This window comes from Pleurodeles waltl, chromosome 2_2 (genome assembly GCF_031143425.1).
Source record: "Pleurodeles waltl isolate 20211129_DDA chromosome 2_2, aPleWal1.hap1.20221129, whole genome shotgun sequence".
Classification (NCBI taxonomy): Eukaryota; Metazoa; Chordata; class Amphibia; order Caudata; family Salamandridae; genus Pleurodeles; species Pleurodeles waltl.
Genome location: NC_090439.1, coordinates 1011750537 through 1011778354, shown reverse-complemented (window position 1 = coordinate 1011778354; position 27818 = coordinate 1011750537). Strand labels below are relative to the sequence as shown.

The following is a 27818-nucleotide window of genomic DNA, read 5'->3' as shown; positions in this document are numbered from 1 at the left end:
TTTTATGATCCGTTGCTTTCAAAAGGAAAATAGAAAATGGAACTGCTAGAAATGTAAAGATTTTGAAGTGTAAAAAAGCAAGTTTTATTATACATACAGTAGAGCGCAGTGCACAGCGATCATAGTGTTCGTGGCATGGAGACACCAGAACCCCACAGGACCACAGAACAGCACGGAGCGTCGACACCCCTCAACACCCTCTGCCTGCGCTGCCTCAGGTGGAGCCTGGGGCTTTTTTAACTGCCCCTCACAGCAGTGGTGTTGTAGCTGGGTGAGGTTCTGCCTGCGGTAGGATTCACACAGACCCCTGCTTGACCCATTCAGTCCTGCCTCCACTGAAGCAGTTGGTGGGACAGCCTGTGGGCAGACAGTGCAAAGCCAAGGAGCAGAGCTTGGAAGATGGGTGAGTCTGGGGGGTTTGATAGTGTTCTCCAGCTTGTTAACCCTTTCTAATCCATCAGCACGGCAGCCTGACCACCTGACAGCACGGTGCAGAAAGCGCAGCAGCACAACAGCTGGCTGTCTTCTCCCACAGCATTGAATAGCCACAGACTGTGGAGCAGAGTGTGAGGCTCATAGTGAGCAGGGCTGGGGCGGTTAGAGTCCTGAGCATGGCAGCATCCGCACAACGGCCAGGAGTTCCTGCCCCTGCATCCATAACACACATGTACCGACCTGGCTCACCCAGCTTTTGCCACTTAGCTTCCACTCGCGAGGAGCCCATGAGGTGTGCTAGGTGTGTTTGTCGAGGGCAGCAGCTTTAGCTGGTTGCTGCATAGTGCACGCCCTGGGTACTCCACAGAAGCGGTCCAGCTAGGACTGGGTGCGGCTTGTGAAACTCCTGGAGAGACCAGCTCGCAAACCACCTTGGGCTTTCCGAACTCCTGTTCTTCTTGCTGTGTTGCTGTTAGCACTTATCGACAGAAGACACTGTGCAGCTTGCTACTTGTTACCTTCTAGCTGCAGTTTTCAATCCGTGATCTAGTTCTCGGAACCTGGCATTCAACAACATCTGCAGTACCTGGCAGCACCCGGTGCAACATCTGACACTGCATCTAGCGGGACCAAAGGGATTACAACCTCATTCGAGGAAATTGTCTTTTAACAACTGAAGGAAAGGGTAAGTGAGACGAGATCAGCTTTGGTTTCCACTCCGAAGCAGGAAGCCAAAGTGGCTAGAGCCCCAGGCCGGTAGCTTCCTTGGCATTAACCCCCTCATGAGCCGTTCAGGTATAGAGTCATGCGATCCGGAAAGTCCCGCAGGACCCCGTAAGGGGGAAGGAAAAGGCTTCCAAAAAGAACTAGACAGAGCGCCACAGTGAACTTGTCTGTGATATGCTTAGATGATTCTATCAAAGAAGAAAAATCTCTCATTGTGCAGTTAAAAAAGGACACCAATGTAGCACCCATACCCATAAATGTGACCCGACACCTAAGGTCAAAGGAAGAAATTGATCTTTCTCAAGGTGTCACAACTGTACAAGCCTCCGTTGGGGGAATATCCCCCTCTCCTCTAAACGGCAATCTGTAAGAACTGCAAAGATTGATAAAGCAAATTGAACCCAGTAAAAAAATTAAAAAAAAATCACCCCCAATACCAGGGAAAAGGAAAGCGAATGATGACAGCACTGGCCTTTTGAAAATTATTTTCCCCCTGTATTTTAGTAATTGTGACGACTTGCGCTCGAGTTTAGAACCAGGGAATCAGTCGGGGCAATCAGTCTGTGTTGCAACACAGGATCAGCCTTTAATCAAACTTTTTAACATTGACTCTTTTGCTAATGATGTTAGCGCTTTGTTGGAAAAGATTATATCTGCTCCTCACCCAGGACAACACCAAGGGGACTGGGAGAAAATTACTAACACCATAGTCAGCCTAAGTCCCTTTTAGGAACACTCGAGCAGCCCTTCAAACAAACGAAATTTCCTGTTAGAAGCAGAGGTGACAGCTAGCACATGGGGAGCACTTTTATCGATGCCGGACATTGTCAGCGGCAATAAAACATCGGGCTGACAAACAAGACATTCAAGTGGACCGTCTCAACATCACGGCAGAACACATTGTGGCAATAGATTTGAATCTGCAAGCCCTCAATGATCTGATTCAGAGAGCACAAAAGCACAACTATACACAGCACGATGCACGCAAATGTGTTCTATCAGGGGTAAAATCCCCAGGCCATTTCCTCTGTTTATACGATAATCCTGGAAGTGAGGGCTCAAGTCATAAAAACAAGGAAAAGCTTTTGAGTCCTTGAACTGAACGAAATGGCCACCTCAAACGCTGAAATCAGTCATGACATGGAATGCACAGAAGGCGTCCCAAGGGGTTCCCTGAGTTCAGTGTCACGACGGAAAAGAGGACACTCTGAGCCTAGCCGTATATTAAATTCCCCCTCGGCCAGGAGATCCCGATATAGGGGAAAAACTCGAGAGAATAACTAAGGCTTTCGAGACAGAAGACCCATACTATCCTGGAATGTAGCAGGAGTGCGAGCAAAGCTTGCAGACCCCGAGTGGGGAGGGTTTATTGATCAACATCAGGTTATACTTCTGCAGGAGACTTGGGCAGTGCCTCCGGTATTAGGAAATGGTTATATTAACCTTAGTGGTAATGTGGTACCCTCTACCTCTGGAAGAGCGTCTAGGGGTCTACTAATTTGGTTAAAATTAGATCTTTTTCCCACAGTGAAATAAGTTATAATTGGGAGTAAAGATTTGCTGGGGGTAGAAATAAAGGTAAAAACTCCCTTAGGTGTGCAATATATTGCCATTATCAATGTTTATATTAGATCTGTTCTCTCGAATGTTTGTTCCCCTATAGTGTCACAACCTGCTGATATCTTGCAGTATTTAAAAGGCAATACTTTAAAACTCATAGCTGATGATTGCAATACAAGACTTGGAAGAGGGCAGATGATTGATTGAAACCTTAGGCTCTTTGGCTAGTTCAAGGGTGCCTGATCAAATTGTAGCGACTCCAAGTGCAGCTGCAGGTCATTTGGAAGATTTAATTGTAAAATATGGTATAAAAATTGCGCATGGGCCTCATGGTTATAATTTCTTCTGTTATGTTTACGAGCTGTAATTTATCCTCTGTAAACAATAAGAACCAGATAGTTAGCCAATAACAGGAGGAACGATAAATGGGTGGAAGTCATGGATAATGAAGCTATTCTAACTCAAATGTATGAGTTGTTTGTGGAATATCTAGCTAGAGTATTCAACCTTGTGGGTGGAATAAGCCTGACATGGTCTTTGTGCATTGTCAAAATATAGAACAAATAAGATCCCTGTTTGTTAAAGTTAGGAAAATGGGGCGCACCATTAAAACCGCTCCAGGGTGGTTTAGTAAGAAATGCCGGATGACTATGACTAGACTCCTAGATGCTTTGAAGAAGGGTAATAAGACCCAAATAACCTTGCAAGGAAACATTATAAGGCATGTCTGATTTAGGTTAAAAGGAGCTGGGAGACAGATTAGTGGGTTGACCTCACTATCACACTTAAAAGTAAGAACACAAAGCCTTTTTGCACTAACAGCTGACTTCATACAGTCTACGATCCAGGTGTGTCTGCAGGGACTTTTGAAGTAGACTCATCCATAGGGATGCTGATTAGTGGCGGTAGCGCTCCTATTGGCAGAGAGACTGGTGGCTATCCACTGGGATAAATGCTCATATCCTACATGTACAAAGTGGCTGAAGGATCTCATATTACAGGGGTGCTTCGGTTGAGGTACTGCCTATAGCGTCTCGACCGAAAGACATATGGGCTCTGGGGAGGATTAGATACTTAAGAGCCCACCTAGCTGTTGAATAACTCCAGATAAAGTGCATGATCATTTTATTCATGGTCGTGAACCAATAATTATTGAATTGTAAAAGAATAGTCCAGATCAAATACAACAGTTTTGCCAAAATGATAATTTTAATGATATTACAACGTCCCACTATGGATATGTGTACATTATCCATTCTGTGGAGATCCTTATTAGCTTTATCAATGATAGGGGCTAGAGTAATTTCAACTAGTGAATCCAGTTCGGTTGCCATAGTAATCCCTAGATAAACAGCCTTCTTAACTACCCTTTCATCCTCCTACAAAACATACTTATTCAGAATCCCAAACCTCCCAAATTCGAGAGCTTCTTTGACTATCTCTGAAATGGTCGTCTGTGGGCTAGATGTGACTATAGCTGTTTTGTCAGCGTAGGCCAATACTTAAGTATCCGTTCCCTGTTGATGCATCGGTGTTATCAGGGATTCAGTTCTAATTTTAGAATTAAGGGGTTGATGTACAAAGCAAAAAGCAGAGGGGAGCATGGACACCCTTACCTAGTACCTCTGTATTTCCCCAAATTTAGCACCCATCAGCTGGACGCAGACCTTGAGTTTATAATATAGTGACCTTATTGCATTAATATATCCTGATCCTATCCTAGATTGACCCATCACAGTCCATACGTATTTCCTAGAAACACTATTGAACGCCTTTTCGGCATCCTACCACCCAACGTTCTCCTAAGTCTCCCGGTAAAAATTATACCTCACTTGTGTTTGTGACAGGGAAGAGCCAAAAACACGTCGAAATTGAATGGGGAACCAAAGTGGGTCCAAAAGGGCAGTTTGAAGAAAAAAAATTTAGGCTGACAAGTGCAGCAGAAACTTTATCGGTATAGATGAGACAATGCTGGGTGGTAGGAATTTTGTGGATTACTGCAGATTCCGGAAGGTTCCATCACAAAAATGTGGGAAAAATGTGTGCTTTCCAGCAAAGTTGAAGGTTTGCAGGGCATTGTGGCTAAAGAATTGGTGCGGGGTGCATGTGAAGCACACCACCCTGGAATCAACTAGATGTTTAGTTTTCAGATGTGTCTAGGTCTTGTGGACTTTTCTACATGGCAGCGTCCCAAAGTAAAAAAAAAAAAAAAAAAAAAAAAAAGTGCAGACCTCACCATTCCAAGTGGGACGATTCTGAGAGTTACCAAGCTCTCATGGCCCAAATGTAAAACAAAAAACAAAAATAATCAAATGTCCTCTTGCTTGCCATGGAATAAGATGTTTTAGTGTGCGGGGAGAGCTGAAAGACTGTTAGCCCCTTCAGTTTGGGTGGGGGCATAACAAGGCTCTTATTGGTTGGTAGGCACCCCAACTATTTTCTTTTCTTTTTTTTATTCCCTGGCATCTAGTAGACTTTCTGTCCCCCCGGGGTGTGGATCGGGGGTAAATGCCCAATCTGCCCACTGGTGGCCAGAACAACTTTGGCCCCATTTATTTTGGGTGGGGGTATGGCCATACCCCAAACCTTTTATTGACGCCCTCCTTATTTAGTAAAAAAAAAAAAAAAAAAGAAATTCCCTGGGGTCTAGTGGCATTTCGATCGGGCAGCAGAAATGCTCAGAGAAGCCTGAAAGTAGAGGAAAGGTATTTCCTCTCCTTTCAGGCTTCTCTGACCCCCTCCACGGGATCGGAGGAGAAATCAGACGCCACGGGGGGAGGGGTCACAGGGGGTGCAGGGGTGGAAGGGAAAGCGATTCCCCTTCCATCGCTGCCTAGGGGAGGAGTGTGCCTGGCCATCGGGCGGGGGGCGCTAGCGCTCCCCCTGGGGGCCCCTTGCAGGACGAGGTGATCTCGTCCAAGGCACCGGAGGAACCGGCGCCTTGGACGAGATCACCTCGTCCTGGCACACAGAGGGTTAAGGTTGTTGCTTTATGGCAATAGTGTTTAATGCACCTTTTACACTGAATATTCTGAGGCATTTTATTTGTGGCGGCTGTTGACTATATAATGGCTTTCGTGTGCAGCTTATTTCTGTGACTAGTAATAAAGGGTTCTTTGCATATTATATTCAACCCATTGTCTTAAACAAAAATCATAGATATCCTCTTCACTAAAGCTAGTTAAATTACTATTCTCTAGAGCTTGTTAGCTCTACATTGAATATGTTTTGGCATGATCTGCGAACTGGTATTCTTTATAATCACTTCTCAAATGCTTATTTCATTTGAATTAACAATATAACATGTTGAAAGTGGTCTCATTCATTTTTCTTTGCACATGTTAAGTTGTGTACTGAATGCTGGCTATTCACTTCGTATTTTTTAACATGTCTCTGCATTGACATTATTCTTATAACCACACTTGAAAGCTTTAAAGAACTATTATACTTTTTGATTTATCGGTGTCTTTCTTTTTTTTTTGCAGGTAGCGGCACACACAAAACTTCAGCACTGGCTTTAGGTGAGCTTTCCAACACTTCTAAAATTAAGTTTCTTTAATGTTCTCTAATATCACCCTAATACTTAATTCCCCCATCTGCCCACTGTGATTTACGTTTGCTTAACTAATGCTCAGAAATGTTCCAATGTTGAGTACTCCACCTGTTGCCAACATCCATGCTACTTACCTAGGGAACAACAAGTATTTGTGCGACAACTGTACACTGCCCTTCCCTAATTTTATTAGTGACAGTTAGACATATGTGCAAATAGAGAAAACACTCCAGCAATTTTACACCTATTTTTCATGCTGTTCTTGGCATTGGAAAATCTGGAAAGCTGGATGTGGATACTCAGAATTGAATAAGACACTCGAAAGGTGTAAGGCCGCAAGGGAGGAAGTAATCAAGTAGGCCTCGAGAGGTAGTGTGGGAAATTATTGAAAAATCCTTGGCTTGCCTAAGAATTCAGCATGAGCATCTGTTCTTCAAAATGGTTGGGATGGAAAAGCATGATTTTCAGTGAGAGAGAAATAAATCCGATATCTAGGAGATTGTGTTGCTTAATCATCTTAAGAATTCCTAACTATAAGTTGAATTGAAACAACTTTCAATCACTATTACTTTTGCAAAGTATAGTATTAAACTGATCTAGAACCAAATAAAGGGCAAGTCCATGGTGCTTGAAAATTAAGCAAGCTGTCTGGGTGAATATGGAATGATCTTTAATAGGTAGTCCTCCCTTGGAAAGTTTGGCAAATCAATGTATCTTTGCAGTAGCCGAAGTTTGGAACGTGGTGCTGATAACATGTGTTGCAGATACATACACTGTACACTTCGCAATGTAAAACAAATTCCTTATTTGGTATGTAGACAATGTTTGTTTCTTTAACCCTGTAAGTGCCAGGGTACTTGTTCACTTGCCTCCAGAAGTTTATTTCAAAGCTGTGTTTTGATGTTCACTAGTTTATCTCACTTACCTTAGGGCACACGTTATAGTTACTTGAGATAAGTATAAATGGTGAATTTTCGTGGTTTTGTACATTTAAAATGCCATGTTTTAATGACATTTTAACCTAACTATAATGTCACTATAATGTTGTTTTTCCAGTGAATTTCTCTGTTTTTTATAACATAAAGTAATATTTTATTACCATATGAAAGCCAGCTCCCTGCCGCGCACGGACTTCTATCGTTTACAGTGGGGGTGTTGGCCCTGCAGGGTGTGGCTACACATCCAACCACTTGCCAGCTGTCAAATCCACAACATGCATGTCCATCTGGCATGGGCAGGTCCTGGCTGCACTCAGGTACACTTACTGACTTTTATCAAAGAATCACAACACCAAAATATAAAAAGTGACACTATAATCCTTTTTTCTCCAAAAATCACCAATATTTTCCATCCAGTGATTATTATACAAATATTTTAAAAAACTTATATTAAAACAATTAACATACTTTTATAATTGAAATTTGTTGGCTAAAAAAGTAAAAAGAAAGACGTAGACTTTTTTATTTTATTTTTTTAAATAAAAGCTACACATCTGCGTCCTTCTTTTAACTATTGTTAGCCGTAAAATGCAATCATAAAAATAAACACAAGTGGGTCTTGCACTCCAGCTGAAGAGCATAGAGCTCCAGCTGTTAGAGATTTTGATACTGTAAACTGTCCTGGTTCTAATCACGATCAAACTGTTTTTTTTGGTTTGTTTCTGTTTTTTAAATGTTACTGAGGGCTGCTTCACTTCCTGCAGCCCTGTTACAACATAAAAAAACATGTTTCATGGGCCCTCCCTATTCTAGGGTCCCCACCAAGCTTATATAATTAAACAAAACTAAAAAGCCCCTGAAGGCCATTATGTGGCACTCCATGCCTCTCAATTATTATTCACTGTGATGCCCCGAGCCCCCTCCCTAAGCCTTTACAGTCATGGGGATCCCACCCGAGGCCCTTCCTTTTACCAAAGGATGGATTCTCAGCCCCCCTCCCTGAACCACCTTGGGGCTGGGGACCACATCCGTTAGGGCCTTTCTTTATAATAACGAGGAGTCAGACCTTGTGCTCCTCTCCCCTTAATTGAAGAGAAAAGCTCTGGTGGATCAATCAATCAGGAATTTGTAAAGCGCACTACTCACCTGTGGGGGTCACAAGGCGATGGGGTCCGTGGGCCTCCCCGAGGCTCTGGGAAAGGTGACACACTCCTTTCCCCAAAAAGAGGATTTTGCAATGCTCCCTGTCATTGGGCCACCCGAGGGCAATTTTTCTTGACATTAGGGGAGCCCGTGTTTTTTATTTTTTTTATTTTTTTGCAGATGCTGCATGGGCTTGCTGTATGGACTTGCGGCATGGACTTGCTGCAACATAAAAAAAAATAAAAAAGAAGTTTTTCGGCCCCCTGGTGGGGCCACCCTGGGACCCCACCAGCAGGCCTAGGGAGGTCAGGGTATCTCTTCCCTGCCCCTTAAGTTTTCTGTAAACTTTTTTCTAGGACTCAGACAGAGTCCTGAGTATGAAGATGACTGCTGCCACTTACTTATTGATGTGGTGGCAGCCAGTCAGTTCACACCACAAGATCTGTCTGCTCCCACAGATCCCTCACGGCATGATATATGCAAAGTTTTTTGAGCATTAATTGCTGAACAACTACTGTACAGAGTTATACAAAACTACATAAAAAGCACTCTGGACCAAGGTCTGGCTTTCTGTCATATTTGCTGTAAATCTGTTCATCAATTTGAGCGTAAGCTGTGACTAAAATTTCTATGGAATAGTGAATGATCAAAAAACACTTTTTGGGACAACTCCCCCCTCCTCCACACCTTTTTCTCGGCCCCAGCTTGATGGATCATACCTGTACTTCCCAGGAAAGAAGATGAAATAACTTTTTTGTGAAGATACGTCAAACTGCGCCATAGTTATTAGGAAAAAAAAAATGCTTTTTACTACAGAACGTGAACCTTATTACAAATATATATATATATCTATCTCAAATGAGAAACTGGGAACCCCAGGTAGTGCCCATGTTTTAGACTAGCAGCTACTTTGAGAAGCACTTTACAACATCATTGACCGAATATATATAAATCACCAAACTGTTACAAACCACCAAAAGGAAACATTCAGAGCCCTGCCAAGATGCAAGAGACTCCAGTAAAAGCCCTTTAGTCTCAGAACTTAATTCTCTGATACAGGAAAAGACTGGCACACAAACACCTTTCTAACCAAGTGTGTATTCCGCATCAACGTGCTGCGTCATAATGGAATAAGCACTTGTTGAGCAAGACGTTAAGTTGCCGTTGTTTTACTTAATCTCAGGACTATTGTGTGATATATTATTAGTGTGTGCACAGTGTTCATGAGTGCCTGCTGTTGCAATTTTATAGGTGGAATGCTACAAGGATTAGGACAAAATAGCTGTTTTCTGGTTGGATTCTGGATTGCACAGTGTATTTTTTTAAATGTTAATCAGGCCAGGTTAAGAGGCCAGTAAATAATATGCAGTACAGAGTGAAGTGCGTTGCATCATAGCCTCCACCCTCCCTCCCATCTCAGATGCCCATACTTTGAAAGAGGTCAAGGCGATTGACACCCCTTGAATTAAACCAGTCTTCTACTAAACAATGGCAGCAATCCTTAGACACAAGGCCTGTTGATTTCAGTTTGTTATGCCCATACTTATCAAAGTATATACCTGCTACAGGAACTTCCATTTACCAAAATGGGCGTTTTTAAGCAACAGTATCTATGTAGGTATCACTTTGGAAAGCATGTTTTTCAATTTCATCAATAACAGTGTATTGTTAATGCAGTTGAGGTGAAAGAAAGACATGACCGATGAATAAACAATTTTAAATCTTTATCAAGACAGTATTTAAAACATCAGAAGAAATACTGTGATAAGTGTATCTGCTTAGCATACAGAGCTAGAAACTGAAAGATTGGCCCAAAGTGGTGATCGCTTCTAAGGAAACGGCAAAACGACCAATATAATTTCTTTGGTGAGAGAAATACTTAAAATCAGTAAGGTTTTAGCCAAAAATATAGTGTTCCCTGTATCGAACCAGCATTTCGACCGTAGACAGTATGACGGGTCATCATGAGGACCAAAAGTAGATTAGCTAAGCATGAGGAGCATAGACACTGAATAAAATGGAACAAACAGAAATCAAAAGTAACTTCAGTCATTAAATATAAACTTGAATAAGGTCGTGTCCGAATTTAAAAGAAAAGAAAGCTTGCAAATTGAAAGATAGAAATCGAATTGGTCACGAGAAATTAGATTGAGTGAATACATGTGAACATGTAATGTACACACAGTGTCACATTAGTGAAAAAAATAAAAAATCTATTGTAAGAGGAGTTAAGTCTCGCAATTGTGATAAGGCAAGGTCAGGAAAAACTTGAACAAGAATAGGCAAATAAGGGAAATGCAGAGTAAACACCCACTGTTGGCACTAAATGCCAGAGAGATAATGATCACATACATAAGGCACATAGATTCCATGCTTCTGGTGATAGTATCAGTTGATAACCACAAGGAGAAAATGTGTTTGAGCTCCCTTAGTAGCCAAGGAACAGTATGTAAAAGGCCAGGGAACTGGACCACAAGGGAATGTCCATGCTAGTTAAAAAATAAATAAATGCCATAACAAATAACATAGTTTTATAGAATTAAACTGCCTGGCACCATAGGTCTTTTGAGTGACTTTTGTAGGCTCCTCATGCTAATGAAGGTGAGAAGTTGCTACAATTGTCAGGGATGCCTTTTTCATTTGCTTCCTAATTTTGGATCCATGGGCGGGGATGGAATAGCTTTCTTCTCTGGTGACGAGTGTCTGCAGGCCACGAAAGAACCAAGGGCCTGAGTGACATTTTGCAGGTAGTGGATAAGGGCATAATTTTATAGATTTAGAACTTATGTAGGAAGCTCATATAGCATCAGCCCCTTATCAGTAACCAGCTGGTCTAGCTAGTTGAATGCTAAAGGATATGCACTCTTGTGGTCGCTATATAACTAAATGTTACATGTAAGTACCTTGTCAATTTTTATAATTTTAAAAGTATGATGTTAATGGTAATAATGTTTGCGGTGCTAGGTTATATACTGTTTAGTCTTTCCTTTTGCAGTATTTACCACAATATTTTTCCCTATAAGGATGCTTTTCTGGTTTCATTGTGATTGTCTCAACTCGTCCATAGTAATATTATTGAACCTGCTTTACACCGGATGACTGATGTCCGTTCCAGCAATCACTACCAAATGGTGGTTCGCTAATCTAACACATGTGTAGTAGTACCATAGAGAACCCACCACTGATTGAACCCATCCTCCGTAAGAAAACAATCACCGTTACTAAACAACTTTGCCATTTTTATTTGTAGGTTTGCTGGCATGGGTAATCTCATTAAGGTCCTAACCAGAGACATAGACCACAATGCAGCCCATTTTTTCTTGGATTTTGAAAGTAAGTCTCTTCAGACCTTCACAGCAAGTCCGCTTGAAAACCGTGACTGTGAGCAACATTTAGCAATCTCTGCACCAGTGAAGGCAAATGGACATATCTGTTTAGAACCCACTGTTGGAAATGGGTGGCATGATTATTTTTTTTTTTAAACGGACAGACCTATTCATCTGGCAATTATATTTTCTTTCAAAGGCTGTAAGATCATTGATTGGCCATTGATATGAAAACTAATTCATGTAGGAAAAAGGTGGTGTTATTGGGCTCTAAAGGACTGGTCTGTCTCTAAAGCTTTCAGTGTGGAGGATTTGTTTAGATTTCCAGAGCTGATTTGGATGACCATGAAAGATAACACTTGATTTACACCAATTACCTTGTAATGATATATTGTTTTTAAACAGTTGATGCGAAGGTTTTTGGGAAATTTAGAGGACATGAAAACTCTTACTCTTATTGGATTTATTGAGGAAGAGAAATTTGCAATTTGTTTTGCTTAAATAGACGACAGCTAATTGTTGTGATGCAGGTTGAATTATTTTCTCTTAATACGTTCACCAGATGCTCTCCACTGAAGCTTGAGGGCCAGACTGAATCAAATTTATCCAACAAATCCATCTGTGTTGAACTCTGTATCAAGGCAGAAGGATTAAGACTTTGGCCCCTCTTTAAACAAACTTGCATTGTATGACAAGGCTCAGTGTTGGTTGTTGACAGTGATAGCAATCAGTCTGTCGCAGCTGATAAGCTCACTTTTCTCCCCACCACTCACACTTTGTGCTGCTTCAGTTGGGCTGCCGTTACTCACAAAGGGACGTTCTCTTTCTTTTTCTTGTCTTAACAGGTACCTTAACATGGGGAACCTTCTAAAAGTTTTGACTTGCACAGACCTTGAACAGGGGCCAAATTTTTTCCTTGATTTTGAAAGTGAGATGATTTTCTATATCTTCTTGTCTGCAGTAGACTGCGCTTTTGTCTTGTTCTTAATGTGCTTGCACATTGCCATCAATTTACTGACTTGTATATTCAGAACTGCAAATAGTTTCATGAAATACTTACTACAAAGTAACAAAAAACTCTGTACAGTATACCTGGATATATCTGCCATGTAACCAAATAGATGTGAAATGATAAATTTGTGGTTTGCACTAATTAGTGGTACGAGGCTACCTAATATCAGAAAGCTAGGTTTGAGTTGTTGATATAGCAGAGACCCTGTCAAGATGTATTCATGCCCTCTCCCTTTTTTGGCATCCACAAGTTCTGATAACACATCAGCGTGTGCTTGCATAATTGACTGTTGGTATCGCTATTCTGTTTTGGGCTTATCCATGATCTTTTTGGATGAAGTCACTCTGACCTGCGCATGACATTCCTTTGTTGAGTGGATGTTCTGAGCTTGGAGGTGCCTCCAGTGCTGCTTTACAGCCCCCACATACTTGTAATGACAGAGACAGCAATACCTGCTGCTCAGGATCATCTATTGTTAACCCCTCTGAAGAAACCTATAGTCTTTTCAGATTTTTGTTCCTCCTAGAAGTAGTGCTAGAGAATGGAAATTATCTTTTTCATTGTATATGTTTGTATAAATAACAATCATAAATATATTCATTTAAGATCTTATTGTAAATATAACTGGCACTTTCATTCTTTATCAGATATTATTAAAGTCTACCGAACTCCACCAGATGGTGGTGAAATAATGATTTCTCTGTGTCTGGTTTACCTTTCCAGCCTTGCAGGGAGTGCATGCACATGAGCACCAAAAGGCTGATGATGCAGGGCAGTTCAAATTAGCTTTGTATTCTGCATCCTTAGAAAACCATGGTCAAATGATATACATTACTTAATGGGCAATCTGCATTTGACTTATGTGTCAGATGATGTAGGCAATAGCTGACAGCTCATCAGCTATTCAGTGTTTAACTGCCCTTCTATGTCATATATGGACACTTAGGGAGCCCAAGCTGTCAAAAGACTGAGAACATTCACAAATTATTGTTAAGGTTTAAGGATTAATTCAGTCAATGTTCCTATCTCACCATCCTCAAAGGAAGGAATTTGAATGATCTCTGATATAAAAGAAAAAAACCTGAACAATTGCTCTGACAAGATAATGAGGTTAATTCCTGATCTCTATGCTGGAAACTGATTCCATCTGGATAGCCAGATCAGTACACTAAATTATCATCCGATTTCACCACGGATGTACAAGGGAGGCTTACTTAAGGCAGATATATTTATGTCTACTGTATGCGTACAAACCCTCTGCACTATTCATGGAGACTGTTCACAGAAAATTAAAGAGAAGTACCATGATGCTAACCTTTAACATTATTTGACATTGCACATGGTGATGAGTACGGTTTTCCTCAAACTACTGCAAAAGACAACATGGCAAGTCATTTCAAGATGGTGATGGTTGGGCAGTCTGTGTAAATGTATGCCTTGCTGGAGATCTAAGTGCTAAATGTTAATTGATAAAGATTGGCTTCCCACGTGCTTCTTTGCATGGCAAATGCACAACAGGTAAGAGAAGTTGATTTCTGTGCATGCTTCATTGCTGTGCTTTGTCATTTCATGTTTTTGATGTGCTTCAAATCACCTGCATGCTTTACAGTTTTGACTATCGAATGTTTCACTTTGTCGATTGAAATGTCTCAATATATATTTCAGTGCATTTATAGTTGTTTGAGTGTGTACAAATGCTAAAACACACATGCATCACACTACAAATCTATCATTATAGAGACTACCGTTCAAAAATACCCCACAGAATCAACCATCAGAACAAATCCTAAATGAACATTACCGACACAACTAATTTGTTACAAATAATTTCTCTGTAGGAAAAATATCCTTACTAACTCAGTCCCTACCTGAAGGTATGCTTTGCCCTAATCCTTATCCTAACCCTATTGTAAATTTAAACTAAGCCCTCAACTAAACCTTAACCCAAACCGTAATTCTTTTTTGAATTTTAATTTTAACTCAAAACAGAAACCTAACCTGATCCATAACCCAGTCTGAAGTCCTTACCATAAACCTAACCAAAATTATTATTTCTACAAAAAAAGTAACCCATTTAATTCAGTGCTCGAAAAAGTTAAAAATCATGTAATCACATGTCTTTCTGGGGGGATTACATTTAATGGTTTTCTCTATCAATATTATGTTGTAGCATTGTCTTGCATGCCAGCCAGCAGACCTCCCCACAATAATGGTCTGTTGCCTGTCTTTTCCCGCATGGATCCCTCACTCTTTTGGCACAGAATATAGTCTGGACTGTAGACACATTACATTTGGCTTAATATACTTAGGGTACAAGAAAGATGTCTTCTGCTATCCTTCAGTCTCACCACCAATCTAGCCAGCACTAATATGTTCAGCTTGCTCAGTCTCCATGCATCATCCTTTGAGCAGCACCTTACCCCACCTTTTGCAACAGTTAACATGCCCTTCCCTAGGCTACACTGCCTTTCTATCACCTGTTGTGACTCTTTACTCCATCTTTACTAAATTGTATTACTTGTCATGATCCTTCTCTGCCTTTGGCCACACCTTCAACTGTCAGCATTACCATTTTATTTTCAACAGACAGTAGAATGCAACTTTGTTGGGAGGGCAGGAAGGGTCAGCTACTGTGTACATGAAGTGTGTGTGAAAGAAAAATGCAATTTTGCTCCTACATTCCATCCTTGCTCAGTTCATTTGTAAGTAAGCCAGTTTTCACTCATTTTTTGGTGGTTTAGCTTGTGACCAGATTCACTTTTGATGTATCTGAAGCTAGACACAATATTTGTCATTGATTGCCCATGTGTTTAGAGGCATTATAATTTTGGCATTGATTTGAAGATTCACAGCCTCCCATTCCCCTAATGTTAGCTACCTTTTATGAACTCTTTGCGGTTACATTTCTTTTGCCTATATTTACATATTCTGGGGTATGTCCTCAAATGACAAGCCGTTTTACAGGACACATGTTTTCCTGTATTGTGGGAAGTGCATTGTCCTGTACATAACCTTTTCATATTTCTGCTGCTGTACTGCTGGTCATGTGGTACTATTAGTTGGCAGCAGTTATGTACCTCATTCAACTAATACAGCATGGTATGAATTACTTAGATGAGTAAGACAGTAATAAAGCTACTGTACTTGGAGTGCAATGTAGAAAGGTTTACCTCAGTTTAGACTGCATCTCTAGGGTTCTCTGTGCAGTGGAAGGAGCTGTGCTCCCTCCTCAGAACCCTCATCACCCTTCCCAGAGATAGGCAGTGATCCCTTCATTGAACGTAGTAGCAAAAATAAGTTTTCTAAAGACTCCTGCACAAGGAAGTGCAACCATACTTAATAATAGCAGAGAAAGTTTAGAACTCCCTCTTGGGTCATGTATGCCAGAGAAAGACTCGCCTCCCCCTCCATGAGGTGCTGAAAGTGCTACTCTTGTAAAAATGTAGTCCTCATCTAGAATCGCAGTTCCTAGACATGGCACAGTTTGAGGTGGCAGTCTGTAAATCTTCTATTTTAGTAGTTTTGTATAGTGCTGTGTGCCATTTACCGGCCTCTTCTAAGAACTTTTGGGAAAATTAATGGACACATAAAAAAGGTAATTCAAGGTGCTAGCAAAGCTAGCCAAAGGTTGCATCTGTGATGAAAAAGCTATCTGGGTATTGCATGTGTTCCTCCTATCAAGTGAAGGTAGTTTGTAATGCAAAATCCTCTTTTTTAAGTGAGGAAATCTTATCTGACCATGCTTCTTCCTGTTTGATGGCTTTATGGCTATGTAGTTTAACATGTAGCCCCCCCTTCCTGCCTAATAGGCGTTATCTTTGCTAATCTGCGGTATTGATTATTTGACCTTCTCAATTTAGAGGATTTTGTGTAGTTTGGCCAGATATTGTTGCTTTACGTGACATCCAAAATGTATACATAATTTGGGTCTTACATGGGACAGTGCATAACCGATGATTCATTATGGTCCTGTTTTGGGTGTCTTGATCAGCCTAATGACAAAACCAGCCTAATACTTTATAAAATGCTGGTTACATTATTTAAACTGAAATAGGAGTATCATGTAAAACATTATACAACAAACTTGAATGGTGTTAAATTTCTTACCAATCAGTTTAATCACACATGTATGACCATTAGCAAAACATAGCAATTAAAATGCAGTTGCTGTTGTATTGGGCAAAAATCCCTCTCCTGAGGAATAGCCAACCAAAGTACTTGTAAGACATGGTTAGCACCGTAGAGCCTTCTCCTCAATATTTGCCATAGACACTGTAAGTTGGAAAACTAGAATTTGGGACCCTTCTTATTCCATGGGATGCTGGGTATTGTGATCAGTCTTTTTCCTGTGGAGGCATTTAAGGCACTGGGCTTAAAGAATCACACCAGAATTTGACCACATAGCCAATTGTAAGCAATAAAAGAACATTTCACTGAGTGCTAATGAATTGTATATATTCATCACTAGTCACTTGCCATCCTGAAGAGGTAACGATTCTTTTTTACATTTATTATATATGGTGTACATTCTCTTTCAAATATTTACCTTTTGTTGTCTTATGGTTGTAGCCTAAAATTGAAATGCATTAAAACATTTAATTTATTATCTACACGTCCTGTATTGTCTTCCAAGAGACGTAACTACTATAGGAAGTGTTAATTGATTTTAAAATACACACATAAAATAACTTAGTAGAGTAAGCATCCACACCCCCTTCAATAGCGATAGTCAGTTAGTTTTTTGGTAACCATCATACACTTCCAGCCCACCCCAGGTTAATTACCGTCCACCTGTGTTTCACATCACTTGCTAATAATGTCCACAGTTGCTAGAGATTCTTTTTCTCGCCTAATAGTGCATTCCCAAAGCAATGTTGAAGTTATTGAGTGCCAGCAAGAGCCTTCTCCAAAGCGAGTATGCCTTAAAAAAAGAGTAATAATAGAGCCCAATGACTTCTTCACAGGAATGGAAAACTTTTATGGACAAGAGTGGTAAGAATCTTACAGTCATACCTTAGTTATGACCTGTTATTTGTGGTGGCCGCTAAAAAGGATTTTCTAATTAGTGAACCCTGGAACTCAGTTGAAGTATTTATAAAACATTCAGGAGGTCCAGTAGTTAGTAAATGTTTGTGGGTTGGCAGAAATAAAATTGAGTTTATTGATCTAAGTGCGCATCGTTCTGTTTAGTGCTAACCCACTACAGCACCTCATCCAACAAATACAATGCCTAATGTGCAAGATTGTCAGCTTCATGTTATAAGGACATCTGCGATTGTCCGAGACTTTGGCAAATGTCCTTATAGAAGGCCAAAGTACTCAAAAGTCCCAGAGGGAAACTCTCTGCAATAAAACTGGCTATGTTCTGGTTTTCCATTCCAAAACTACACTGGATTGTCTAAAGAACACAAAGGTTAGATGTCATTTGAGAAGCCAGTCCAGAACTTGACCCGCGTGCAGTGAAAATTTGTGGCATGACTTCAGTGTTGCCCTCCATCATTACTCACCGCCCTTCCTAAAAAACATGACCAAGCTTGAACAGTTAAGTAAAGAAGAATGTTCAGCTATTGACAAATCCAGGTCTATAGTTTGAAACTTGTCACATCCGATTCAAAGCTGTATTTGCTGTCAAATGTGCTCCCACCATGTATTAACTAATGGTGGAGTCTTGCTCAATTATTTTTCAGTTTTGTATTTTTAATGTATGATTTCATTTTTACAATAACATTTTTTTAATGTAAGGTGTCTAAATGAGAAATCCGTATTGCCTGAAACCCTGAAGCAGTGTTTCAAAATATTCTGAAAAATGTGAGGAGAGGGTGGTGGGTTTCTAAAGGCACTGTTTACAGTGGCATCTGAATAAGTTTGTGGTTTAAAATTATGCATGTCTTGTCTGTGTCATCTATGCACAGCCTGCCTACAGAAAGTAAATGTTAATATGTTGAGACCTAAGAATGCGACTGCTACGGATAGATGTTCAGCACATTGGTAGTTCATGGAAGTGGTGGATCTACCATGCTTAAATGGTACCTGAGGATAGTCTCTTCTGGGCAACAGCCAGTATGTTCAGGCTGTAATACAAAATGTGGGCACTTCTAGTGGTTGTTCGTACAGCATACTATTTAAATAGTGTTGAATAAAAGAAGATAGACACTGCATTTTGAATAGTGTCATCACCACAAGGGTTTTGTAAACCATCTTATTACCCACAATTGTTTGTTATTTACATAGCTAACCTGAAATACAACTTATTATCTCAGTAAAGGATTATACAGCATGTTTACTCTATTTAAAACTAAACTTTTGTGTACTAGAATTGGCTAAAAAGTGTTCATCTTCTGAAAGCCCTTCAATTATGGGTCTGAAAGAAGATCTGCTGGGAGTTGAATCCACTCTCCTGCTGCTGCCTCTGGGAAGGCCCTTTCTAAGCTTTGGGGTATCCAGCACAAATTGGCCATTGAAGTACTGAATACCTTTTGGGAAAATAAACTGAAATCATTTTCTGACTGGCAACCTTTGTAGATGAACCATGATGGGAAAGATATGGTCACAGCACTGGGACCAGGTGGTGAGCTGTGCTGTGGTGGTGTACCATTTAACGGCTTCTCATTTGCTCACTGGGGAGACCCAGATAGCTAGACTTGAGCTAAGATGGCACTAGGGCCAAGCCAGTTGGGGTGTAATGGTCTATATCAATATAAGGTGAGATTTTCTTCAGCAATTTTATTTGTGAAAAACATATTAGGCAATTCGGAGACTTGATGTTCAAGAGATCAGAGACCATATAAATAACCAGGTTAGGCACAACTTTAGAAGCAATATTGGGGGACCCATGAGATCTGACGAAAAGACAAAATTCCATTTATTAATAGCATTTTTAACGATAAGGAGCTCTGTTTTTGCTGGGCTGAGTTTTAAATCAAATTGCAGCCATACAGTGAGGTACTGTGCTTTGGGTTTGAAGATAGTTTTGAGCAGTTGCAGAGCTTAGCTGAGTATAGAGTGAGAGATGGAAAGCTTAAACATCTGCTGAATAGCATCACATAACTGTATAACTTAAATCCCATTGAGAGAAGAGCATGGCCAGTAGTGTCGTAGAAGTATTTAACAAAAGAGGAGAAAGGACCATAGCCTTGAGTGACACGACAACATCACAGATGATAGATCTGAGTCAGACTTGAAAGGTGTAAATAAAATCATGGAGATTATGTGGAGGCAGTTGGTGAGGAAGGCGCCAGTTCACATGTTTGTCAAAAGGTTGCATGCAAATCTTATTCTAACCATAAGTACAGAGTGATATTATCAAAAGCCACCGACATGTCCATGACCACCAGGATACCACTGCTGTCGACCAGTTAAATGTAGGTCTTCCAGTATAGAGCTCACATCCAAGTTTGTGGTGTGACCAGATGTCAAATAGGTTGTGAGTTCGTATGATTGCTGTAATTGAGAGCAAATTAGTTTGAAAGGGAAGGAATAGGTAAGATCTGGTATGTGGTGCTGTGTCCTGTTTAGTCTGTAGCCCGATGTTGTCTATCTTTGTAATAAAAGTTCATGAGTCTCTCAGAGTTTCTGTGACTGATTCACCAGATTTTTTGCCAATGTGGGCAGATGGATCCTCCGTAACCCTTAACTGTTTGGCAAAATTAAAGGCCTAGTTGATACGAGCTAAGAAGTAGTTCTGCTTGAACAGATGTATCTGTTTATAGTTGCAAAAGATATCAGTGTAATATAGCTTGGCCTAATGATCATAGTTAAAACTCCATTGTCTTTCTGCCCCTACAGTTCTGAGATTTATAAAGGCAAATTCAAGTGTGACCAAGGATTGCTTCATTTGTCAAGGTTAACAGTGCAGCTACATGTCTTTTCTGATAGTCTGATAGTATGGCAGTGATGCCATCCAATTCAATGCTTATTCCAGGGCTGTATTTTTTACCAAACGTTTGTGGTCATCATCTAGTTAACATGTTTGTTCACCTGCCAGGCACCAGTTAATGCCAGATGCCCACAATTCAGTTGCAGACACAGACTAGCGTCCCATATTTTGGTGATGTTGTTTCTTGTTAATACCAGTTCCACATTACACTGCAATGTAACATTTGTGGGAGAAGGAAGTCTCTCCACACATTCCTAATCGCATCACCTTAGCCATCAGAACGCAAAGGACTCTGAATACTGGAGTCAGTTGGCCTTTCATTCTGCTTCAGAACTCTTGAATTTGTGGGTGGCTCCAAAGTAATAGGGATGAATGAACATTTTCCACAACCTCTCAACCATCTTTTTTCAGTCTCCCAAATATTAACATTTGTATTTATATAAAATATACCTTATGAACGATTTTTAATCGAACAGATCTGTCTACCACTTATCTTGGATGAGCTGTGCTTTCTTCAGTGCACTTCATTTGGTGAACTCAGGTCTGCCTGCCATCTGTGCTTTGGGTGATTAAGTGCAATGGGAGAGTTGCTTAATATTTCAGGGCACCTTTATATTGAGACTTTTCACAACCCCCACAAAAAACAAATGTTCCACTGTGGTATCTCCAAGCAGAATATCTAGAAGAATTCTTGTACTTTTTCAGAGCATGACATATTTGCAGATAAAGGAAAGCCCCAAACAAAACAAATTCCCTGCTCAGCTGGTCAAATGATTTTACGCCACTCTGACCCTATATGTCATCTACTTTTGAAATCGTAATCCTCTTGGAACTTCTAATCAGCTTGCTTGCTCATGAGGCAAGGCGTTTCTCCATCCCAGGGTTGTCTTGTTTCTCCAAAATTGAATCTTCCATAGATTCACATGCTTGAATCATCCCCGTCGTCGAAGTGGGAGTCCCATGGTACCTTAACATAGCAGTACCTAGAAACTTTCCATAGAGAACAGTGTTAGTGCATTCACTTTCACAGTTTATTTGCTTCATTAGGAGACCTGAGGTCCAGCCAATCAGGTCGACAGCACTCTCTAGAACCCTTAGCACAGAAGCTCCAGTCTTTCAGATTTTAAACCTCATGTTGTGTGAAAGGAGCCTCCCTGAGCTGTGCTCAGTTTAGCTTCTGAAAGCATCAAGATGTGAGATGTTACTAAGAAAGGGCTCTTCAGATCCTGCAAAACTTGTGGGAAGAAGAGATTACAGGTGGATGATTCACATAAAAGCTGCCTGTACTGCATCCATAGTGATCACAAGCCTAAGGGCTGCAAGGTAAGCAGAACTTTCTCTACCAATACCCTTAGAGAGAGAGAAGCGAGGTTTGTTTTGTGGCTACAGAAGACCAAGCCACAAAAAGACAGTTCCTCAGACAAAAGTGACACCTCACCTTATTCTCACAAGAGGGCAAGATCCGATGACCAGGAGACGTGGCTACAAAGGCCCCTAGAGTCTTTCCACCATGAGCTGACAGACAGTGGCAAAAAGGAGAAATCTGTTAGTCTCCACAAAAGCTGCTGCTGCCTCTTCTTCTTCTGAACCTCCAACTCCATCTGTGAGGCCTGCAAAGCAGATTTCTGAACTGTCAATGAGAACTTCCCGAAGACGATGTGGTCGTTGACAACAGCACTGACAACTGTAACTACTGCTTCATCAAAGAGGCCTGCAACAATGAGTACGATGACAACAACCTCCATCGACACACCAATACAGTCGGCGAAGGCTTCACCGCCCACGGCACCATCGACGACTAGACCATGGTCTTCACCGTTGATGGCCCAATCAGCGATTGCAGGATCATCATTGTCCATGCCACCTCCGTCAACTTCAGTCCCTTTGTCGACGACATCATCGATGACACCATTAACCTATATTAAGGTTAGCAAAACCTTTCTTAAACCATAGTACACTTTTCCCAGTAAGGTGTCCCCATATAACCCAAGTACTCTGCTAGATCTAGAGGACTCTGATGACGAAGGTACTTTTGGCCCAGCTCACAGCCTTTCCTGAACTGCAAGTAAAACATAAAGAAGATGATGAGGAAGGACATGACTCCTATTACCATATGCCCCGCCTACTCCTAGGTATCTACCTTACCACGCCTATGATGAACATCCAAGGGATGCAGTGCAGGTACCACTGCAGTTAGTTCAAGATCTAAAGGGTATGTTTCAGGATTACTGGAGACGCTGTCCTGAACCAAAAGACAATGCACCACCACCACCTCCTCCTCTGACACCAAGGCCTATTCCACCGCCATTGACTCCAAGATTTACGCCATCGTCACCAATAACAGCACCACCAATAGGTGACCCTTCGTCATCTGACAATGCCGGGGAAGAAGGTGAATTACAGGACACCCACCCGCCTCAAGATGAATGGGATGATTATCTTCTTCCCACACCCTCCCCCCCAGTGCGACATCGTTTGGATTCCCCTCCTGAAGACATTGGGGGTTTCCACATTTTGATGGAAAGGGCAGCAGCAACGTTTGACTAGCCTGTTACAGTAAAGCAATCCAAATGTTTTCTGTACGACTTCAAAGAGCAAGCAAGGAAGTCTATTCAGGACATTTCTATAATAGACCACATCTGGGAAGCGGACCTCAAACCTATGAGAACTCCAGCACCCGTGACAACAGTGGTACCGTGCATAGATAAAAAATATAAGGTCCCTTAGGATTCTCCTCCCTGCCTTACAGGGCACCCCAAGGGTGACTCGGTTGTTTCACTCTGTTGTTTCTCAAGCAGCACAAAGGTGTTCCAGGAAGCCTTCTACCCCAATCACCGCTCTATCTGACAAGAGGGCAGACGCTTTGCCAGTATGTCTAACACAATTCTTGCAGAAAATTCAGTAGCCATTGTGGGCCTCTACGACAGGCAATGTGGTTGGGCATAGGTGTCCTTATAGACCTCATACCTAAGGATAGAAAATAGGAAGCGTGCAAAATATTACAGGAAAGGGAGCGCACATTCTAGGAAATAATAGACTGCGATGGATATAGCTTCCACCGGATTCCGACAGCTGGCAGGTGCTGATGTCTTGCGAAGACAAGGATGGCTCAAGGCAACATCACTTAGGTCAGAGGTGCAATCCAAAATACTTGACATTGTCTATTATGGTGAGACACTTTTTTGGAAGCATATTGATGATGCCCTTCTCGCCAACAAGACTGACACAGACACTGCCAAGTATTTGGGCACACTAGTTTTGCGGGTTCCCCTTTCGCAGAGCACGAAGTAGAGGTCTTTCCACCAACAGAGGAGGCTATCATCAGCCCTTTCAATCTCAGTTTAGACCTCCATACCAGCAGCAGCCATCCAGTCTGCCACCATCAGTGGCCAGCAACAAACGAACAGGGAGAAGACAACCCACTCAATCCAGAGACAGGGTCCCCCAAACAATGGTTTAAATTGTGTGCCAGCTACCAACTCAGACAGTCGGCGCATAGATTTCCAAATATCTCTCAAAATGTCGGGAAATAACAGACAAATGGGTACTAGATCTGATAACCCATGATCATACACTAGAATTCACTCATAAACCACCAAACATGCCACCAAAAGGGGCGCCCCACACCCCTCATCTTCGCTTATTACAAAAGAAGCTCAAGTTCTGCTCGACAAGGGAGCGATCGAGGAGGTACCACCCAACTAGAGAGGCATGGGTTTCCATTCTCATTTTTTCCTGGTAAGAAAGAAATCAGGAGAATGGAGACCCATTTTGGACCGAAGAAAACTCATCAGATTACTTAGAAAGCAATCATTCAGCGTGGTCACTCTAACAGACATCCTGTGTCTCCTAAACAATGGGGATTATATGACCACTGTCGACCTACAGTACGCTTATTTCAACATTTCCATATACCTAAAATTTCTCAGTTTTACCATAGCTGGCACTTATTACTAATTCCAAGTTCTTCAATGCTCAAATCAGCATCCTGGATTTTTACAAAATGTTTAGCCCCTAAACGATTGGTTGCTAAAGGCACAAACACCTGCTCAGGCAGTCAGTCAAAACCACAAGGGATTGTATGACTTTGTTCCACAGTTTAGGACTTACTTCAAACCTTAAATCAATTGTTGTCCCTCTACAGGAGATCACCTTTCTAGGATCCATCCTAAGTACCAAACAAAACAAAGCTATTCTCAGTGCAGAAAGACAGCAGAAGTTAACTCAGCTGGCTCTCACGATATCCAAAAGAAAGTCTGTTTCAGTGCATCGCTTCAAGTCCTTGCTGGGAATTATGTCTTCTGCAATAAGCCTCGTTCCATTAGCACACCTGAAAATGCTGCCATTACAGGAGGAACTTCAAAAACAGTTGATTTAGACAGAAGGGTCTTTGAGGACCTGATAACGATAACTCCAAGAATAATCCAGGCCTTGGAATGGTGGACTTGCATCCCTCACATCTCCAAGGGCCTCACATTCCTTCCATTGATATCAGACTTTACCATCACAGCAGGTGCCTCTCTGGAAGGTTGGGGTGGTCATCGTCCATACCTACAAATCCAGGGTAAATGGTCCATGCATATAAAGCGTTTGGAGCTCACTCTCCAGGACTTTTTACCTCGCATACAAGGATCTGCAATGCTGGTATGCACGGCCAGCGTGACCAGCAGGGGCAAGCAACACCTTGGTGGACACACTCAGCAGATCCATGGAGAGTTGCCAAAACGGGAGTTGGATCAAGAAGAACTCAACAACATTTTTCACCTTTGTGGCAAACTAGAATTAGACCTCTTTGCTACAAACAAGAACAACAAATGCCATTACTACGCCAGTCAGCACCCACACCTGGAATCATGGGGGAATTCCATTTGGATAAGATAGTCCGGGATATTTGCATATGCTTTTCCTCCATCCCCATGATACTGAGTGTGCTTCGAAAGATGAAAGTGGAGAAGTGCTGTTGAATTCTGATAGCCTTCAACTGGCCCAGACAACACTGGTTCACAGAGCTGTTTCCCCGGTCTGAGACCAAGACCGATTTGTCTTCTCACCAAACGAACTCTGCTGACGAGGAATTTGGTTATGGGGTCAAAGACAAAATTTGTACCCACTGAAGGCATCACCGGAGCAAATATTACCTGATCTGATCTCTCCCTGGCTCGCTCAGGTTTGATGCATGTTGCTGTAAAAGTACATCTCGCATCTATATCCAGATACAGATGCCTTTCACAGAATACCTCGCTCTGCTCAACAAGGATAATCAAACAATTCATGAAAGGCTTATTCTGTGTTTTCCCTCCAGTCTGTCCACCACCCATGGAATGCCATCTAAACATAGTCCTTACTCAGATGATTAAACCACCATTTGAGCCAATTCACAAGGTGGATTTTAAATTCCTTCCCTGGAAAGTGGCCACACTATTGGCGTTAACGTCCACTAAAAGGGTGCGTGAGATTCAGGCATTCATAACTCAAGAGCCTTTCCTCAAATTCACAGATGTAGTAATACTAAGAACTAATAAAACTTTATTCCGAAGTTACCATTGCAGTTTCACCTTAACAAGCCAGTTGTTTCATGAACATTCTTTCCAAATTCAACCACCCCAGCAGAGCAATCTCTGCACATGTTAGACATAAGAAGGCTCACATTTTACTTGCATCGTACCAAACCCTTTCAAAGATCAGAACTGCTATTTGTTGCACAGTCACAGCAAGGATCTGCTGTTAGGAAAGCAACCATTGCAAGATGGATTTCAGCAACAATACAATTTTGCCATTCTACGGCAGGCAAACCTCTTTCCTCCAGGGCAAAAAAACCAACAAGAGCTGTTTCCACTTCGGCTGCATTGATTCCGGTGGAGAAGAGTTGTCATGCTGCAACGTTTGAAGAGTGTACACACTCAGCACTATTGTTTAGAATCATCACACCGCAGTGACGCAGTCGGGCAGGCTGTGTTACAACATCTATTTCAGTAAGGTGAGCCTCTGTTTTCACTATTTCTCATTTGACACTGTGCTGCTTATCTCAGATCGTTTCTTTATTTATTTATTTATATATATATATATATACTGTATATATATGTGTGTGTGTATATGTGTGTGTATGTGTATATATATCAAAACAAGGCCCTTTCAGGGTGCTTATCCTATGCTTAAAAACTTTGCTAGATAAGCAGACTTTTGAGGTGAGCAAATCTAGAGTGTCGCTGGTGTTGCAGGGTGCTCCTAACTAGAGCTGCTCTCCACCTAAATTTGGGAACTTCCCAGAGTTCTCCTTTGTTTTTTGCATATATATATATATAGTATCATACATGATAAGCGTATATTATGATTATTACCATTCATTGTGTTATCATTTTCCTACCTACCATCCATAATGTATGACAAACATAAAAGTGTAATATTGTAATATTTTGAAACTGCTTGCTATTCTGGTTCAAGCATATGAGTCTATGAAAGAACCAACAATGGAGAAGAAAATGAGTTACCTGTAACTACGTTCTCCAGCATTGGTAGCTTTCATAGATTAACATGTGACCCGCACTCCTCCCCATAGTCTCCCCTTATGTCTCCTTAATATTTATTTCACTTGTGCTAGAATATCTGAGAGACTGGAGCTTCTGAGCTGAGGGTGCTGTCTCCTGATTGGCTGGACTTCGGGTTTTTTAATGATGCAAATAAGCTGAGGAAGTGAATGCACTTTAATATTGATTTCTATGGAAAGTTTCTATGTACTGCTATTTAAAGGTACTCCGGGGATGATCCAAGCATGTGAATCTATGAAAGATACCAATACTGGAGAATAGTGATTACAGGTAAGTAACTAATATTCTTATCTTATTTTGTTGCTTCTGAAAATCGAATTGTAAACTTTCCTTCACATATGGCCCCGGGATATGTTAGTTTCAAACAGTGAATCGAAGCTAAGGTTAATTGAGGGATGAGAACTCCCATCAGTTAACCCATTGCAAGGTGGGACACTCAGTAATGTAGACTCATGTTCGATAAATTATATGCTTCTCTTCCATGCATTGCTAATAGGATTTCGGGATTTTATTTTATGAGTTTGAATCTTCATGCAGATCCACGTATTGCAGGCTAAAAGAAACACAGTACAATAATATAATATTTAAGATATAAATATAGCAAGCTTTTAAAAAACTAAAACATATCATTTTATTTTCTGGACACATTACAAATTGACAGCCCTTTTTTTGTGGCCAATCAATCAGTATAATAAAGTGCTTCA

At 41.2% G+C, this 27818-nt stretch overlaps 1 protein-coding gene across 10 annotated transcripts in view; it reads left to right on the top strand.

Moving 5' to 3' along the window:
* The window catches only part of CYRIB (CYFIP related Rac1 interactor B), a 316777-nt gene that overhangs the window by 183190 nt on the left and 105769 nt on the right, over window positions 1–27818 (top strand). For 4 of the 10 annotated variants that reach the window (XM_069220746.1, XM_069220744.1, XM_069220745.1 and 1 more), the window contains exons 4-5: window positions 6207–6242; window positions 12527–12609. In XM_069220746.1, the coding sequence (XP_069076847.1) occupies window positions 12537–12609 (73 nt within the window). In that variant the 5' untranslated portion in view covers window positions 6207–6242; window positions 12527–12536. Of the gene's footprint in view, window positions 1–6206; window positions 6243–11605; window positions 11689–12526; window positions 12610–27818 lie in introns of all 10 variants that reach the window. The other 6 variants (XM_069220749.1, XM_069220747.1, XM_069220751.1 and 3 more) reach the window with 3 other exon arrangements.